Source organism: Arvicanthis niloticus, chromosome 1 (assembly GCF_011762505.2).
Source record: "Arvicanthis niloticus isolate mArvNil1 chromosome 1, mArvNil1.pat.X, whole genome shotgun sequence".
NCBI lineage: Eukaryota > Metazoa > Chordata > Mammalia > Rodentia > Muridae > Arvicanthis > Arvicanthis niloticus.
In genome coordinates this window covers 4,481,735-4,500,414 of record NC_047658.1, presented here as the reverse complement: position 1 = coordinate 4,500,414, position 18,680 = coordinate 4,481,735, and the positions used below count along the sequence as shown (strand labels likewise).

General features: G+C 51.1%; 1 protein-coding gene across 17 annotated transcripts in view; it reads left to right on the top strand.

The window, feature by feature from the left end:
* The window catches only part of Pou2f2 (POU class 2 homeobox 2), an 84,464-nt gene that overhangs the window by 45,050 nt on the left and 20,734 nt on the right, over positions 1-18,680 (top strand). For 4 of the 17 annotated variants that reach the window (XM_076929778.1, XM_076929773.1, XM_076929809.1 and 1 more), the window contains exons 1-6: positions 34-119; positions 10,979-11,044; positions 11,144-11,178; positions 11,312-11,368; positions 15,580-15,696; positions 16,101-16,379. In XM_076929778.1, coding sequence (XP_076785893.1) covers positions 92-119; positions 10,979-11,044; positions 11,144-11,178; positions 11,312-11,368; positions 15,580-15,696; positions 16,101-16,379 — 582 coding nt within the window. In that variant the 5' untranslated portion in view covers positions 34-91. Of the gene's footprint in view, positions 1-32; positions 120-10,978; positions 11,045-11,143; positions 11,179-11,311; positions 11,369-15,513; positions 15,697-16,100; positions 16,380-18,680 lie in introns of those variants that run through there. The other 13 variants (XM_034506015.2, XM_076929789.1, XM_034506041.2 and 10 more) reach the window with 7 other exon arrangements.

Here is an 18,680-nt window from a genome sequence, read left to right as displayed (position 1 = left end):
CCTCCCGGGGTGACTTCCGGCAGGGAGGGCTGGCCCCCAGAGAGGGCGGGGAAATGACACAGTTGTTCCCCAGCCCTGGCTGGCGGGCAGCATGGTTCATTCCAGCATGGGGGCTCCAGGTAAGAGGCTAATGCCTTCTCATGGGTGGCGAGGACAGATAGCACCTTTGGGGCCGTTCTGCTGGCCACCTCTGCAGACCCTTCCTGCACCTCCTCTTCAGCTGTCCTCCTTGTTTGGGTGGACCTGCGCATTAGGAGCACCCCTTTTCTTCCTTCCCCCAGTCCCCCTCCTCAGCTCCTCTTCCATACTGTTTTGCATTAGGCACGGGGAACTTCTAATCTGTCTCCCCGCTGAGGGGACAGGAGAAGGGAGGGGGTCATGTGTTGGTGGCTGGACTTCATTTGGGGAACTGGTGGGCTGGGCAGCTTGGGCGAGCCTTTAGACACAGGGCTGCAACAGGGTTGGAAGGCCAAGCAGTTGCATTTGGGCGGTGCAAGTGTGCATACGTGTGAGTGTGGGTGTAGTGTCCTGAGCCCTGTGCTTTTTATCCCTCCTGGGTGTGTGTGAGGTGGGTAGGGAGCTGCTGTGTGTGTTATTCCTGCATGCTCGTAGCAATGATTTCTTCTTGATCCACTTCATTTATTTATTCTGCAAAATGGCACTAATCGTATATATCCCTCAGTCTCCTTGTCCTGCTCTGACTTTCTTCTTGTGCATGCATTATATGTCTTTGAGTTACTACATGCTTGCCTGGGTGAGCTGGGTACTGTGCAGGCACAGAATCAGGTGATTTGCACTTGGGGACTCATTTTGTAGAAGGTATGCATCTCTGCCCAGACTTAGCATGCCTCAGCCGTGAGCTGAGAAACGTACGGTGATACCGGTGAGGTTCAGCCAGTGCTGGAATATTGCAAGGATCAGTACTTCATGACTGCCTTTCCTGTGACTCTGTAGCTTTGGCCGAGTGTGTGTCAGGCTCCTGGGTGACCGTTGGTGTGAGTGTTGGCTTGGTGTGAGTCCCTCCAATGTGCATCAGTATGTGGAGGCACCGCCAAGCCCCTTCAACAACTGCTGGTTACTGGGCCGTTCTATGCTCGATATTGGTGTTGAAAATATATCAGGGCTAGGCAGCTTCAGGTCTGCTTTTGTGGAGTCACAAGTTCAGTAGAAAGGACAATCCTGTGATGGTCAGAGCTGGGATGAGGGGTGTGGAACAGGGATGATAAAGTCCAGAAGTTATCCAATTCTGCTGTCACAATGGCAGGGAGGGCTTCCTGGAGGAGTTGTCTGAGCTAGGATATAAAAATGATGGGGGTAAACAATAGGAAGACTAGGACTGACAGGGATTTATTCACTAAGGTGACTGTGTGGGGTGTACACATGTACACCTGTTCAATGTACATATGAGGTCCAGACTGTCGTCTGCACACGTACAGTGGCTTCACTCATTTCAAGTGAGAATTTGTAGGCACTGGACGAAACATTGGGCCCTTTGAGAATTTCTCGAGGGTGGGGAAAAAAAAAAAAGTCCTGCCCAGGAGAACTGTTACGGGTTTTCACCGTGTAGCATTGGCAAGAATCAATACATCGTGAGGATGTGATTAATACATCGTGCGGCCCTGGGCAGATCACTCACCGCCTGGTCTCAGGCTCTCCACCTATGGAGTGTCTCAGGGGTCTGAGTGGTTATCTCTCAGAATGAACTGACTCTGGACACGGGTGTGTGCATACCAGATTGTCTGTGCCTTTGAATATGTGAGTGAGTGTGTGTGTGTGTGTGCCTGTGTATGTGTGTGTGTGTGCCTGTGTATGTGTGTGCCTGTGTATGTGTGTGTGTGTGCCTGTGTATGTGTGTGCGCACGCACCACTCTGGATATGAGTAAGTACATGTATTATGCATGCATCTGCATGGGTTTTTTAAAATATACAAGCCTATAGCATCATCTGAGTGTGTCTCCTTGAAGGTTGTGTGTGTGTGTGTGTGTCTCATGCAAATTGTGAGTGTGGGCAAGTCTGCGTGGAGGTTAGAGGTCAACCTCAGGATGTCAGTCCTTGCCTTCTGCCTTGACACAGGCTGGTTGGTTGACCAGCTGGACCTGTCTTTGCCACCTTGTCTGTACTGTGGCTGCAGACACACACCCCTGAATCCATTTTTGAAAATGGGGGTGTAGGGATTTGAACCCAGACCTTCATGTTTGGCCATTTCCCCAGCCCCTCCATCTATGAGCTTAAGGAATGCCTGCTTAGGAGACAGGACGGATGTCTGAATTGTCAGGTGGAAAAATCAGTGTGTCGTAGACAGGACCAAGCCTTTCAACCTGTGCTGTATGTACAGCGCCTGGGGCAGTGGTAGATGGAGGCTTGCCTTGGATGGCATCGACCCTAGCTTACCCTTCATGCATTTATTCACTCCAAACCGAGGCTGCAAAGGGCGATGCCCTGGACATGCACTTACTCCTCTCTGGAATCTATACACACCTATGTGGGGAGTTTGGCATTGCTGGCTATAGCTGGTGTGTGCCATGGCTCTTGCTGTGTCTGCTACCCAGATCTCCATCCCTCCTCCATCCCTCCTCCATCCCTCCTCCATCCCTCCTCCATCCCTCTGTCCTGACAGCACAGTACTGTTTGTCCCTTGAGGTTACCTGGAACAGCTGTAGGGTTGGGAGATATGAGGTGGCACTCCTCAGGAGACAAGGGGCTGGACCAACTGAGTCCACAGAGGTTCCCGGTAGCAGCCAACCCTGCCCATGGGGGCTCCCAGGCCATAAACTCGATGACGGCTGTGGAGGCAGAGGACCCAGGGGACAGGCCAAGTGGGGCCAGGAGGGTGAGGGGCAGTCCTCTACTCTCTATATTTAGCCCCGATTTCGGTAAGTACTAACGAGAAGCTAGACTAAGCCTGCTAAAAACTGGCTGGGGGAAATGCAGAGGAGAAGTGAAAGTCAGGGAGGGAGGGCCAGGGAGGGTAGAGGGACCCAGGGTCCCTGGCCTGGCCCATTTGGGGCAAGTCAGGATGAACTTAGAGTTTGAGCAGCCTAGGGTGGATCTGGCCTGGGGCAGTGAAATGTAAGGGATGAAGCAGTTCCCAGAGAACCTGGTACTTTTCCTTGCAAAAAGTTATACATGACCCGGGGTGACGGGGAGGGGCCACCATAAATAGCTACCCAACTTTTCCATGTGATTGAGGCTTCAGGAGGTACCAGGTTTTTAGAGTACCTTAAAATTGCCTGGAGGGGACTTTTAAAAATCTGAGTGCCCAGGGAAGGGAGTGTGGTTCAGTGGTAGTCTTGCTGAGTCTGCACAAAGCCCTGAGTTCTAACTGTAACACACACACACACACACACACACACACACACACACACACACACACACACACACAGTCACACATGCACACACATGTCTACGCACTAGTATGTTTAAAAAAAAATCTGGACGCCCGGGCCGCACACTGACAAGGGTGTCTGGGTGTTGATGGCATTAGCATTTCTACACAGCTGCCAGGACTGACTGAGGCAGAGCCTTCAATGGCTGATGCCCCCGAGCCCTGGCACGGACATCATTTGGCTTATGGTGAAGATGGAGCTCTAACCATGTGTTTCTCCCTGCTTGTTTACTATCAGGCTAATATAAGAGGAATATCAAATTTGAGGCCAGCCTGGTCTACATTGAGTTCCAGGACAGCTGGGGCTACATAGAAAAACCCTGTCTCAACACTCTCTCCCCACGCTTCTCCACCAAAAACAAAACAAGAAAATCCACAACAACACACAGCAAAACAAAACAAACAAATAAAACAAAACAAACAAACAGGCAGGACTAGCAGCCCAGGCCATAATCCCAGCTATATGGGAGGTGGGGGCCAAGAGGATTGATTGCAGGTTCAGGGCCAACCTGGACAAGTTATCAAGACCCTGCCTGGAAATGAAAAGTGAAAACCAGGGCTGGAAATGTAGCTTGGCTGTCGGGGCTCTTGCCTAGCATGAGGTTTAAAGCCCAACATTGCACCGGTGCACGGTGCACGTAGCTAATCCCAGCACTCAAAGGAGAGTCAGAGGGACCCAGAGTTTAAGTTACCCCTTGGATATAGTATGTTGTGAGGGCAGCCTTTGCTGCATGAGACCCTGTCTCCAAAGGGGAGACAGTGGTAAATTAGTTGTCCGATGTGGTTGGAGACTTCAGCTGGATCAATGGTCAGTCAGTGGAAGCCTGTTTACCCTTCATGGGAATAACTGCACCCTTTCCTTGCCAGGTGTGAAGTGCTGGGTCATAGAGTGAAATTTCAGAAAGAGCAAGGCAAGCACAGTGGTAGCATTTTCCTTCAGACTACTTTCTGTCCCTAGCTACCATCCCCTCAAAGGGCAGAGTCATTCAGGGTCGCTTCCCGAGTGGACAGGGTTTGATGGTTACTACAGCGGGGAAGCCAATAGGAGAGAGACACTGATCGCCTGGTGGTAGTTGGCTTTCACCAACAGGCTTTTACCACAGGGAGAGCTGTGTAGAAGAGCAGACACGGAGCTCCTCAAAAGAGAAGCTGGGGTTGCTGGTAGAGGAGAGAGGGATCTGGGAAGGGAGGAGCAGAGGGAAAAGGCCTGAAGGGTGGAGCTCACAGCCTGGGGTCACCATCAGATGTGACAACCCCAGGATCAAACCAGACCTGCTTTCAAGGAGTTCCCAGGCTGATGAGGGACACATGTGAGGCCCAGAAGGCCACAAGCTCTGGAATGGTGATGGGAGACAAAGGGGCAGAGGGAACTGGGACACAGATAACATGGAGACTCCTGTCTCTAAGTCAGGCCATCAGGGTGGTATCCTAGAGGACAGCCTGTGCTGGATCCTGCAGCATGAGTGGGTAGGACCAGTGCTCAGAGAAGGGGACATAGTTTCAGGCAGAGGCACCAATAAGAGACCATCAAGGCCTTGGGGAGGACTATGTGGAGGGAGCAGGGGACAGAGATCAGGAAGAAACACTCTGTGGGGGAAGGACCCCAGCAGACGGTCAGGACTTGCTGAGATGGTAATGAGGCAGGCAGGTCCTCAGGGCCTGGACACAGTCCCCACAGTCCTGGGACTCAAGGAAGTGCAGCCAGAAGAGGGAACCATGGGAGGTTTGGGCTGCTATAACTGTCACCGAGCAGGTGGCTGGTGTGTTCTATAATTCTGGAGCTAGAGATTGAGATGGGGTTTTGGCAGGGCCGGGTCCATCCAACCATCCAAGGTCTGTGTCTGTCGGTGACTCTATTCTCCTAATGGCTCTGCATGGTCCCGTGTGTGTGTGTGTGTGTGTGTGTGTGTGTGTGTGTCTTCCCAATCTCTTCTCTTTGTCTGCCATCTCCTCTCCCTCCTCTTCAACTCTCAGCAATCCTCCTGCCTTAGCTTTCTTGGTGCCTGTGTTGCAGGCCAAATTCTTCCTCTCATAATGGCTTCACTTTATGTTACATATTTCATTAGTGACCCCTATTTTTCAAATCAGGGGGTGTATATGTGTAATCCCAGAATGGGGGAAGATCAGGCAGGAGGATTGTGACTTTGAGGCCATCTGGGGCTACTGTCTTTTAAAAAAAAAAAGTTTTTTTTTAAACTCAGTTGGAGATGTAGTTCAGTGGGTAGAGTACTTGCCTAGCATTCGTGAAGCCCTGGGTTGGATCCTCAGCCCCTCATAACCTGTGTGGGTGCAGGTAATCCTGGCACTCAGGAGATGGTAGAAGCAGGAGGAATCAGAAGTGAAAAGGCATCCTTGGCTACAGAGCCAGCCTGAGCTACATTGACAGCCTGACTCAAAAAGCAAGCAAACAAAACAAAGAAACAAACAGAAATTAGGGCCAGCAAGATGGCTCAGAGCCGCCGGGCGGTGGTGGCCCACGCCTTTAATCCCAGCACTTGGGAGGCAGAGGCAGGCGGATTTCTGAGTTTGAGGCCAGCCTGGTCTACAGAGTGAGTTCCAGGACAGCCAGGACTACACAGAGAAACCCTGTCTCGAAACCCCCCCCCCCCAAAAAAAAAAAGATGGCTCAGAGCCAAGCCTGAAGACTTGGAACTCCCATGGCAGAAGGAGAGAGCCAACTCCTGCAAGTCGCCCTCTGACCTCCAATCACCTACCACAGCACATACGTGTACATGTACATGTGAATAATTAAATATCTTGAAACGGAAAACAGTTTTGAAAAAGATTTCGTCCCCAAATAAGGTTGCCTTCAGAATAGACCAGGACATGTGGCTTTTGGTGTGTGTTGGGGGGTGGGGGGCAGGAGACAAACTTACCTCACGGCAGAAGGCAGGGGTGTACGTGTGGAACTTCTGGGGTGGCAAGGTCAGAGGCTGCCCCATCTGTGGGCGGCAGAGGCACTTGGCAGGTGGGAGTCACGGAACGTGACAGCTGTGGCCCCATCAGGTGGATTCCCCAAGCAGGGATGCCTGGGTGTGTCCAGAAGTGAAGGAGCTGCCGCGTCCAGTAAGGCACCGGCCATTGAGAGTGCTGTGTTTCAGGGATGCTACCAGGCTGGGATTCAGAGGCCAGGGAGGGTTAGAAGCTGCCTGGAGAAAGAAGGGCTGAGGTCTGGGTGCGGTATGACCAGCATTAGTCAGTGCCTGTCCCCTGCTTCTACTTCATACATCTCTCACTGGCAGCCGAGCACTGGACCTGAGCTTGTGAACTCGCTCCTGAGGAGTGGTGCCAAATTTGACCTCTGGCCTCCATACAGATCAGCACATGTGTGTATATGCAGAGTCATCCATGCACTGCCATGCAACACACACACTTGCACGCACAAACATGCACGCACGCATGCACACATGCACAAACACACATTATTTATGTATGTCCAGGAAGGTCCTGAGCATCTACATCCATCTCTAGTCCTCCCAGACCTTTTAAGTCCTCCTCAGTCCTTCTTAGTCTTCCTCAACCCTCCTCAATCCTCCCCGACCCTCCTCAGTCCTCCCCAACCCTCCTCAGTCCTCCCCAACCCTCCTCAATCCTCCCCAACCCTCCTCAATCTTCCCCAACCCTCCTCAGTCCTCCCCAACCCTCCTCAGTCTTCCCTGCCTCTCCCTGCCCTTCTCAGCCCTCCCCTGCCATCCCCAGTCTATGTCGTTATAGAAACATGTAGTGACTTGTTTTTAGCGCCCCCCACCCCGTGTATGTGTATGTGTGTGTGTATGTGTGTATGTGTTTGTGTGCGTGCACACGCGCATGTGTGGGCACATGGAGCACATAAGCCATACATGCATGTGGAGGTCAAAGGATAACTGTGGTACTCTCTTCTCTCCTCCCACCATGTGGGTTCTGGAAATTGAACTCAGGTCATCAGGCTTGAAGGCAAGAACGTTTACCCAGGAGCCATCTCACCAGCCTCACTGAGCTCTGGGGCTTATGGATTAGGCTGGACTAGCTGGCCAGCTAGACCTAGTTTGTCTGTCTGTCTGTCTGCCTCACTCTCTCTCTCTCTCTCTCTCTCTCTCTCTCTCTCTCTCACTCTTACTCCACACACCTGGCTTTCTGCATGGGTGCTGATGCTTGCACAGCAAGCATTTTATTGACCCAGTAGTCAATCTTTTTGTTTGTTTGTTTATTTTTGGAAATGACATTGATTACACCAAGGGCCGTGCACACAAAAGGCAAGCACCATCCCACTGAGAGATAAGCCCAGGATAGTCCCATTGAGATGCCAGCCCAGGCTATCCTTTCTGTGCTTTATTGAGACAGTGTACAAGCTAGGCATTGTGTGGTTCACCCTTGCACTCCCAGCACTCCAGCGGCTGAGGCAGGAGGATTGCTATGAGCTTGAGGCCAGCCTGGGGTAGAGTGAGATGCTGCTTCAAAAACAAACAAACAAACAAACAAACAAGGAAGTAGGGATGTAGCTCAGTGGTCAGCAGAGAGCTCGCCTAGCATACAGTCTGGGGTTCCATCTCAGCAGCATATAAACTGGGTGTGAGGGAGCGTGCTGCAATGCCGGTGTTCCAGGAGTGGAGGAGCAGAATCTCATGCTCGTCTTCAGCTGCATCGGGATCCTTAAGGCCAATCTGGGCTACATGAAACCCTGTGTCAAAACAAAAACAAAAACAGAAACCGGTGGTGGCAGCCCTACTCAGGAGGCAAAGGCAGACAGATCTCTCTGAGTTCGAGGCCAGCCTAGTCTGCAGAGTGAGTTCCAGGATAGCCAGATCTTGAAAGCAAAACAAGACAAACAAACAGAAGAACACTTGGGTTTTAAGCATACAGCTGAGTGAGTTCTGATCTACAGAAACACTGCCAACTATGTCATGTCTTTCCTGGCCAGTGCTCTCCAGAAGTGCTCTGTTGGTGGTGTAGTATGTGCACAGTGTGACTTTGGTGGTCTGAGTACAGGACCTGAGCTCCTAGGCTCCTAGAGGGTCCTGAGGAGTTTATTTGTTCTGTCTCTCTGTGAGTTATTATTATTTTGTTATTATTACTGTTATTATTATTAATCCCTGGAGCATGTGTTGTGTATAGTGTTCGTGAAAGCCAGTGGACTCTTCAGGAGTTGGTTTCCCCTTCTGAGGTGGGTTCCAGAGACTGAACTGAGGCCGTCGTCTTCCATGGCAAGTCCTTCTCATCTGAGGAGCAGTCACTCCAGCTCCAGTTCCTTTGTTTTGAGGCAGGGTCTCTCTCTTGTACCCCAGGCTAGTCGCAAAGCTACAATGTAGCTGAACATGCCTTTCAGCTCCTGACCCTCACCCTGAACCTCTCACACCCTGGGTGACAGTGGTTCTTACCGTGGCCAGGCTACTTCTTGGGTGTTAAGGGCCCAGTGTACTGGATTCCCACATATGTTTACATTTCTGTTTGCTGGCTTTCACTCCACCTGCAAGATTCAGCACTGTGGCTGAGGCAGGACTTTGTTCATTTTCCAGTGACGTAGCGTGATTTGTTGTGTGGACATACCATATTTTGGTTGTCTGGTTCACAGATAGGCTTTTGAATGTTTTCCAGTTAGGAGCCACGATACAAAATCTGAACATTTGGGCCTGGGCCTTTGGTGGCAACTTATTCTTTTTCCTTTGTGTGTGTGTGTTTGTGGTGTGGGGTGTATTATGGTGTGTGTGCATCTGTGGTTGGTGTGTATATTTGGGGTGTGTGTGGTGTGGTATATTGTGTGTGTAGTGTAGTATGTGCACAGTGTGTGTGTGTGTGTGTGTGTCTGTGTGTGTTTAGGGGGTGCGTGTGATGTGTGTTTGGTATATGTTTGGTGTGGGGGTTATATATGGTGTGTGTGTGTAGTGTGTTTGGGGTGTGTATGGGGTATGTTTAATGTGTGTGTGTGTATGTGTTTTGCTGTGAATGGACCCTGTGCTAGGCAAGTCCTCTACTACTGAGACACATGCTCAGAGCTTCCTCTGCTCCTTGGTCACCCAGAAGTGGAGGCTGGGTCTCAGGGAGCGGCCGTCTTCTCAGCTGTTTCTGCAGGGCTTGTATTGTTTCCTCCCCAGTCACACCCGACACCCGATTGGACTCTTTTCCTTCTAGTTATGCCTATAGAGAACAGTGTGTGCACATGTCTGCAGGCTTTGGATCCCCTGGAGCTGCAGTTACAGGCAGCTGGGGGCTACCAGAAATGGCTGCTGGAAAGTGAACCCAGTCCTCTGTAAGAGCCGTACTTGGTCTTCCCCTCCAGCCATCTCCTGCCCTTCAGCCTAGCTTTTGCATTAGGAGCCTAAAACAGGAGTGTCTGGTGTTTCATCTCAAGTAATCCTCACCTGTGAAATTCCTAGCCGCTTACTTGCTGTTTCTCGTTGTGTAGAGCTCTCTCTCCACACGTTAGCCTTCTGAGACCATCCGAGGAGCAGCATGGTGCAACTGGACACCTTTGATGGGCAGGATTCCATAACGTTGGTGGGGCTTTTGGGTAATCCAGGAGGGGTGTTGTGAGTAAGGTCTGAGATCATTGACAGTCAAAGTAACACGAAGGACTTGGAGTATGGGCTGGGGAGGCACAAGGAAGTGAGAACGGGTCATGCAGAAGCCCAGGTTCAGGCTGGGTAGGAGATGGTACCATCATGAGAACAGGCTATGAAATGTCAAAGTTGAGGCCCAGGATCCTTAGCCCAGAGGGATCCAAATTAGAAGCAGGGGCCTTAGATTCAGTAGCACCAAGGTGCAATCAGGATACCCACCGCTGCCAACGTTTGGGGTGACAGCCCTTGGAGCCTCAGCTTCCTCAATGTGAACTGAAGAATCTTACACCAGTGGCTCATGTGTTTGGTGCTGTGCTGGGTAGTGGCAGACATGCAGCTTTGCTGTCAGGTGTCAGCACACTCACTGCCTGCCACCTGTCTTGGATTCTGGAAGCTACAGGATGCAGGTTGATTTGCAAGCACAGCTGGGGTTCCAGGCTTTGGCCGACATTGCTTTGAAGAGCAGGGTCAGGGTTGAAGTGGGTGGTATAGGGGTTGGAGAAGGGTAGGGTGTGGCTGCCAGGCTCTTGACATCATGCAGGATGGAAGGCCGGTGGGAGTTATGTGGGGACGTGGGGAAAGGGAAAGTGGTGGATTGGGGGCGACTGAATCACACTCTGAGACCTGACAGCTCCTTGTTTTGAGGCTCCTGTAACCCCATCACAGCTTGCCTGCCTTGCTCAGAGTGGAAAACATGTCTCACTCTCGAAACCTGGTAGTGCACAGGTTAGAGCCCGGTCACCTGCCTGAGAAGGAGGCCAGAGGTCTCAGGGGCTCCTTTATGGTACCCTGTCGGCCCCTCCCAGCCAGCTGATGCTTTCTTGTGACCATATTCCACCTCCCAGGCCACCCCGTGGGTGCCTCACGGTAGGTTACAGCTCTTGTACCATTTTTTGGCGCTGTCCTCTTTGGTGAACTCTCTGGAAGAGATACTTCATAGTGTCAGGGGTAGGTGTGGGGTTGGGAAAGGCTTAGTGGGGGTGGGCTGGCAGAGGAAGGGCCCCAGAGCCCTCTGGCTGCCTCTCCCGCCCCTCCATGTTCATCCCTTCTCTGTTTACAGAAATAAGAATGTCTAAGCCCCTGGAGGCCGAGAAACAAAGTCTGGACTCCCCATCAGAGCACACAGGTGAGTGTGGGCCGGCCGAGGCAGGGAAGCAAGCAGATGGGGCTGGGAACAGGGTGTAGGAATGGCCGGCAACATCGTGCCCTTTCTCTCTCTTTACAGACACCGAAAGAAATGGACCCGACATTAACCATCAGGTCAGGCTCTCTAAGATGCACGGGGGAGGAGGGTGGGAGGGAAGGACAGAGCAGTGGTTAGGGGTCAGGGACAAGTGTCCCAAACTTTTCACAGTCCCATTCCCAACCCCTTGCCCCAACTCTCTCTTCACAGAACCCCCAGAATAAAGCGTCCCCATTCTCTGTGTCCCCAACTGGCCCCAGCACCAAGGTAAGCACCCGTGGGATCATCGGGAAAGAGGGTGGTACTCTGGAGGAAGGGTGTGCTCGGTGTGGTTGCCGTGGACCCAGGTCCTGCAAGGGTACCAGGCGGCAAGGTTCCTCCTGCCCTTTCTCACCCTCGGGCTCCCGCCCCAGGCTTGTGACTCACCCAGTCTCCTTCCCCTTCCCTAGGGGGTGGGGGTGGCCAGGGAAATCCCCCCCAGAGCCCCAGGGTGATAACAACAGGAAGCCAAGGCCCCGCCCCCATCCCGACTTCCCTGGCCAAAGGGGGCCTGAAGCACCCCTGTACCCCAACACACACACACACACACACACACACACACACACACACACACACACGCACACACAGCAGGAAGCAGGATAAGAGAACTTGTCGGACCCAGTGAGGACAGCCTTGGGGATGAAGGAGAAGATGAATGGGAAGAAGGTGCTCTGTGCTTAGGCATGTGGGACCTTAGGAAGCTTCTGGGGCTCAGTCTCCATCCAGCCTGATGGTGGTAAGGGCCACAGACAGGTTCAGACTCTTAAAAGGAGAAGCAAGAATGGGGGCGTGGACAGAGCCTGACCAGAGGTGGCTGAAGAATGAGGTGAGACAGTGCCCTTCACCCAGCCCTACAGCTTTGCTGTGTGACCATGGGAAAGTGACTTCCCCTCTCTGAGCTTTTTAGTTTCCTCTTCTTAACACTGGGCTGGGGACAGGGTGAGAAGGGAGGGGGGGGGATGTTAGTCAAGACAATCTCTGAGGTCCTCATCATAACTGCTGTCTCCAGGGCTGGGAGGACAAAATGCTTTGTGAGCAGGTGCCTTTTATATAGGGCGCTTGACCTTCTGACCTCAGGCTTGGCGTTTGCCTGTCCCGCTTTGCTCCCAGCAACTGCCTTCTCTGGAAAGCCCGTGAGTGGCAGTGAGGGCCCTCCCTCCCTCCCTCCCCAGCATGGCTGCCCTCTACACTACTCCCTGCTTCTCTGGCCCTGGCCTTTGCCCTCAAGCTCTCCCCACCTCATGTGCACAGGAGCTTTCCCAGATGCAGCAGTCTGCAGGCTGCCATCCCCAATGCTTCTGTGCACCGCTAGGGTGTGTTATTTATATAATAATTTTGTTAAGTGACTCAGTTTTTAAAAACATTTTTATTATGGAAAATGTGATAAAAAAAAAAAAAAAAGGAGTGTGTAACAAAAACAGCAACTCGCAGGAACCCATCAATCAGTTCCAACAATTACCAAATCATGGACGGCTTTGGTTTTTTTTTTTCAACAACTTGAATAAACGGGTTTTTAAATGGAAATTTCATAAATGGAAAACCAGAATCGTTTACCATGGAAATAAATACGATTATTAAATTCTACCCAGAGTCCCTCATGTGCTGAAGGGTCTAACCCCAGGGCCTCTCCTCCACTGGTGGAAAGGGAAGAGATAGTATTGGTTAGATGTTTAAAATGTCATCACAGTCAAGTGTGGTGGGCAGGCATCTGATCCCAGCTCTCCAGAGGCCGAGGTGAGGGGCCAATCCTAGGCTTCAATAGTAAGTTCCAGGCTAGCCTAAGCAACTTAGCAAGACTCTGTTTCAAAACGAAACAGTTGGCCAGGAATGTGACTTCATTGGCTAAGTGCTTGTCTTGCATGCATGATAAGTCTGGATTTGATCCTGGTACTCCATAAACCATGCATGGGGACACATCTCTCCAGGAGGGGGAGGCAGGAAGAGCAGAAGTTCAAGGCCATCCTTGACTACCTAGAGAATTTGAGGCCAGCCTGGGGCTGCCTGAGACCTGCTTTATAAAACAAAAGCTGAGCATAATAGCACATGCCTTCAACCCCATCACTCGGGAGGCACAAGCACGCTCTTAAGAGTTCAGGGCCAGCCTGGTCTATATAGCAAGTTCCAGGCAAGCCTGTCTTAAAAAAAAAAAAAAAAATCAAAACAAATTTTTAGTGTTTTTTTTTTTACTTCATATTAAAACATAACACCTATCAAAACACACATGGATCTTTAGTGTGTCATTCTGAATTTTCCCAAACTAAGCAGGCCCCAAGAATGCCATTGGATCTGGTGATGTGTGCTGCAACTCCCAGCCCTAAGGAGGATGAGGCAAGAAGAGTGCATTGAGTTTGAGGCCAGCCTGGACTACATAAAAACTAAGTAATTTAGTGCAAAGTGGAATGAGATGGCTCAGTGGTTAAAGAGGCTTGCCACCAAGCCTGAATGACCTGAGTTCAATCCCTGGAACCTGTATGGCAGAAGCAGAGAAGTAATTTCTGCAAGTTGTCCTCTGACCTCCACATGTGTGCTGTGGCATGTGCACACTTACACATGCAAATAAAATAAAAATAAATATTTCTTAGAGGCTGATTACAACTAGCCAGGAAAGCCAGCCTTTCCCATCCTTTCTGGGGAAAGCTCATACCACCCACTTCTAATAGTGTCGTTTCTGACACATCCATCATAACCTGAGACATCAGGACTGTCCTTTGGCCTTTCCCAGCCTCTGTGTCTGTCTATCTCCCTCTGTGTTCCAGGCACCGCTCCCTGTTGACCTGCGGTGTCAGCTCGCATAAGTTCTCTCTCTCTCTCTCTGGATCTCCTTTTGCCAGAGGAGACACTGGGCAATAGATGGTCCCCAGTGTCCAGCCTGGTCTGGCAGTATGGTGTCTAAGAAACACCCCCACGCACCCTCAGCCAGCATCTTTCCAGCCAACAGTTCCCACTATTCATCTTTTTCTGGAAAAGAGGAAGGGGAAGGATGGCTTTGACAATGTTGGTCTGTTTTATGTGCGATGCAGGCTATATCCATATCGTGGTGAGGGAGACGGGGCGGGGAGGTCAGGACCAGCATGCTTTGCTGTCTCTGCTGGAACTCTGTCTTTCTCTGAAATGAGTGCCCCAGAAGGGCAGGATGGGTGGGTGCAGCTTCCTGTTGGTCTCTCCAGCTGCTCCATCCACTCTTGCTCATGTGCCTCATGGATGCTGTCTGCTTGTCTCCATAATCATGTGTGACCATGAAGTGCCAAGCTGCTTCCTTTACTTTTAGAGATAGGGTATTAACATGTAACACAGGCTGGTCCTCAAACTTAAAATCCTCCTGCCTCAGCCTCCCAAGTACTAGGATTACAGGTACTCATACTGTAACCACTCCAGCTGTTAAGGTTTCATTGTTTTGGATCTTTTTTATTTTCAGTTAAAACTACTTAATTCAATTCAATTTTTTGATATTATAATGTAATTACATAATTTCCCTTCCCTTTCCTCCTTCCAAAGCCTCCCCATAACCCCTTGTTCTTTTTCAAATTCATGACTGCTTTTTTCATTAATTGTTACACACACACACACACACACACACACACACACACACACACACACTCCTAAGTGTCTGTGCACTCTTGGCTGGCCTAGCAGTCACAGTAATAATCTACCTTTCTCTGCCTCCCTTGAAGTGCCTGGATTACAGGTGTGTACCACTCTGCCTAGCTCCCAGTGGTGATTTTCCACTCCAAGACCCTCCTTTTCAACAATAAAAGAAAACTCTAATTTTACTTTTATGTATATAAGAGTTTTGCATACATGTTTATTTAAACCTTGGTCCTCTGGAAGCTAGTGCTCTTAAACACTGAGCCACCTCTCCAGTCCCTTCAACAAAATTTTATTCCAAAGGACAAATAAGAGGGAAAAAAACCTATCTAGCTGGGTGTTGTGGTATACATCTTTAATCCTAGCACTTGGGAGGCAGAAGCAGGTAGATCTCCATGAATCTCCACGAACAGGCCATCCTGTTCTACATAGCGAGTTCCAGGACTACATAGTGAAACCCTGTCTCAAAAAGCAACAACAACAAAATAGTTGTACCCCAAGTTGAAGCAAGTAAGGGGCACGTACGAGTCCTAGAGACCTGTCTAGGTTCCTACCATCAGCCTTTCCTATTCTACAGGTGGGGAAACTGATCCCAGGAGGAGGAAAGTGCTTTCCAAAGGTGGAGGGAGTTTGTTTGCAGATGGGGTGCTAGCCCTAACCAACTTCTGAGAACCCTAAGGCCAGAGAGTGGTCAGAGGCTCAGGCCTGGCCTGGCCACTCCTCTAGCCCACTCCCCTGTGCCAGCTAGGCTGCCACAGCCACACACATACCCTCTTTTTGGTTCACAGGTGGGCATTCTCTCTGGCCTCCACTTAACATTCTGGGGTCCCGGACCCTGCCTCTCTCCTCCCCAGATCAAGGCTGAAGACCCCAGTGGTGATTCAGCCCCAGCAGCACCCCCGCCCCCCCAGCCGGCTCAGCCTCATCTGCCCCAGGCCCAACTCATGTTGACAGGCAGCCAGCTAGCTGGGGTAAGTATCTGGCGGAAGAAGAATCATGCGGAGGGTAGTATGAGGGTACGAACCTCCCATCTGTTGCAGGCCCTGCAGGTGACACGTCTCACCAAGGCCACACTTGCTCTCTCTCAATTGCCTCTCCTCCTCCTCCTTGTCCTCCTCGTCCTCCTCCTCGTCCTCGTCCTCGTCCTCGTCCTCCTCCTCCTCCTCCTCCTCCTCCTCCTCCTCCTCCTCCTCCTCCTCCTCCTCCTCCTCCTCCTCCGTCCTGTAAAAGATGGGTCTCCTAAGGGCTTGACTCAGATCCTAAACCCTCTCTGCCTTCTCTGCCTTCTCTGCCTTCTCTGCCTTCTCTGCCTTCTCTGCCCTGCTGTGTTTGCCTGCTCGCCGCCGCCGCCACCGCCTCGCCTCCGCTGCTGCAGCTCTCGGCGCTGATACCTGCTCAGCAGCAACTCCTCCTACAGCAAGCTCAGGCCCAGCTGCTGGCCGCTGCCGTCCAGCAGTCCAGCGCCGCTGCCGCCAACGCTGCTGCTGCTGCCGCTGCCGCCTCCACCTCCTCCTCCACCTCTTCCGCCTCCTCCTCCACCTCGCAGACCCCAGCCTCCTCTGGGGGAGGTGACCTGCCACCATCACAGCCTACCAGCCAGCCCCCAGGGACCCCGCAGCTCACCTTGTCCCAACCCATCCAGCTCACAGCACAGGTAAGGGCAGAGCCACCACACCCTACTCCTCGGAGCGAGGGACCCGCTGAAGCAGGGCATGTGCACACGGAAGGGGTAACTGGTCCCTGAGGGCCCTTCTGACAACAACTGTGTTCTGCAACTGTAGGAAGCTTTGGGAGAGTCTACCTTCCCATCCTACAGATGGTTAAAGCAAGGCTCCCAAGGTACCTGAGTCCTCTTCGTGGTGGGTTGAGCTTCACAGTTTCTGTGCATCTTCCAAACGCTCAACAAATAATCAGAAGTTGCCACCCTCATGCCCGTGAATGGTAACTGTGTGGGCATAAAACGAAAAGGCCGGGAATCAGAATTAGTGCCCCAGGCGGGCCTGGGAGTGTAGCTCAGCTGGTAGAGCTTGCCCGGCATGCCCAAAGCTCTGGGTTCAAACCGAAGCATCCAACCACAATTCTAATGTGGTGGCAACACACCTATGACCCCAGACAGCATTCAGGAAGTGAAGACAGATGGATCAGAAGTTCAAGGCTACTTACTGAGTTTGAGGTCAGCTTAGGCTACAGGAGACCTGTCTCAGAAAACAAAACAAAATACAAATACAAATAATCAAAACCCCTTAGAAGTAGAACTGTGCATCTTGGTTCATCCAGTGCATGGTTTCCCACTTAAGAGGTCAATGAACTGAGTTTAAAACTAGTTTCATCCTCCCAGTATTGGAGCTGACACATTTATTCCAAATCATGAACCAGTGGCTATGTGTGTTGCCTGGAGTCGTCATTACAAGCTGCTGTCAACCAAATGGTTAAAAACAGCTGAGCAGTGAGTGGTGACTCATGCTCTAATCCTGGCACTTGGGAGGGGGAAGCCTGGTCTACACAGCCAGTTCCAGGACAGCCAGGGCTATACAGAGAGATCCTGTGTCAAAGAGAGAGAGAGAGAGAGAGAGAGAGAGAGAGAGAGAGAGAGAGAGAGAGAGAGAGAGAGAGAAGAGAGAGAGAGAGAGAGAGAGAAAGAGAGGGGGGGGATATGAATCCATGTGTAGGAGCATATCTGTATCCCCAGCACTCAGGAGGCTGAGGCAGGAGGATCTCTATGAGTTTGAACCCAGATTAAGCTATCCTAGCAAAACCTAGAAAATGACAGAATAAAGCAAACCAACAAAACCCAGAAATGTATTGTCTCAAGCCATACTGCCAAAGTTAAGACATGGGCAGGGCCATGCTCCATCTGAAGGCCTTTCTCATGTATAGCTCCTGGCGATGCCAGTGATCCTAGCGTTCCAAGGTAGAGATGGGACAGATGGGTCACTCCACGGTCTGCCTGTGTTGTCATGTAAACTCCTCTGTCTCTGCATATGTTTCTGCCCTGATCTCCTGCTCTTATTAAGGCACAGCCACAATACTAGCGCCTAGCTCATGAACTTAGTTTAACTTTGTTATGTCTGCAAAGACCCTACTTCAAAATAAGGTCATATTTACAGGTGCCTAAGGCAGTACTTTAATCTATCTTTAATTGGTTGGGCACAGTTCGACTCAATAGTGACCTATATAATTTCTATACAGTGGTGGCTGGTCACAAGCGGTGGTTCACAAGTGGTGAGACTTAGCCAGTCGTAGTGGAGCATTCCTTTTCCCAGCACTTGGGAGGCAGAGGCAGGCAGATCTTTGTGAGTTTGAGGCCAGCTGGGTCTACATAGTGAGCTTCAGGACAACCAGAGCTACATAGTGACACCCTGTCTCAAAAAAAAAAAAAAAAAAAAAAAAAAAGAGTGGTGAGCCTTGGTCTCAAAATAAAAAGTGAAAATTTAGGTTGAAGAAGATGTAGTTCACTGGCAGACACATACTTAGAATCCCTCAGTGAGGGACTGGGGGGTGTGGCTCAGTGGTAGGGCCCCTGCCTAGAATCCCCCAGTGAGGGGCTGGGGGTGTGACTCAGTGGTAGGGCCCCTGCCTAGAATCCCCCAGTGAGGGGCTGGGGGTGTGGCTCAGTGGTAGAGCCCCTGCCTAGAATCCCCCAGTGAGGGGCTGGGGGTGTGGCTCAGTGGTAGAGCCCCTGCCTAGAATCCCCCAGTGAGAGGCTGGGGGCGTGGCTCAGTGGCAGGGTGCTTACTGAATATACATGCAAAATTCACAGTAAGGAAAAATAAAGGAAAAATAAAGGAAAAAATAAAATTCAGCAGTCACAGAGAAGCCCAGGCTTGCCCTTCAGATGGGTCCATCCTCTGCAGCCCACTCCTGCCTGTCTTGTTTATACAAGCACTTGAGTTCACCACACTCTAAGGTGGTGAAAGTTTTGGGAAATCCTATAGTGAAGAAAGCCTTTAATTGC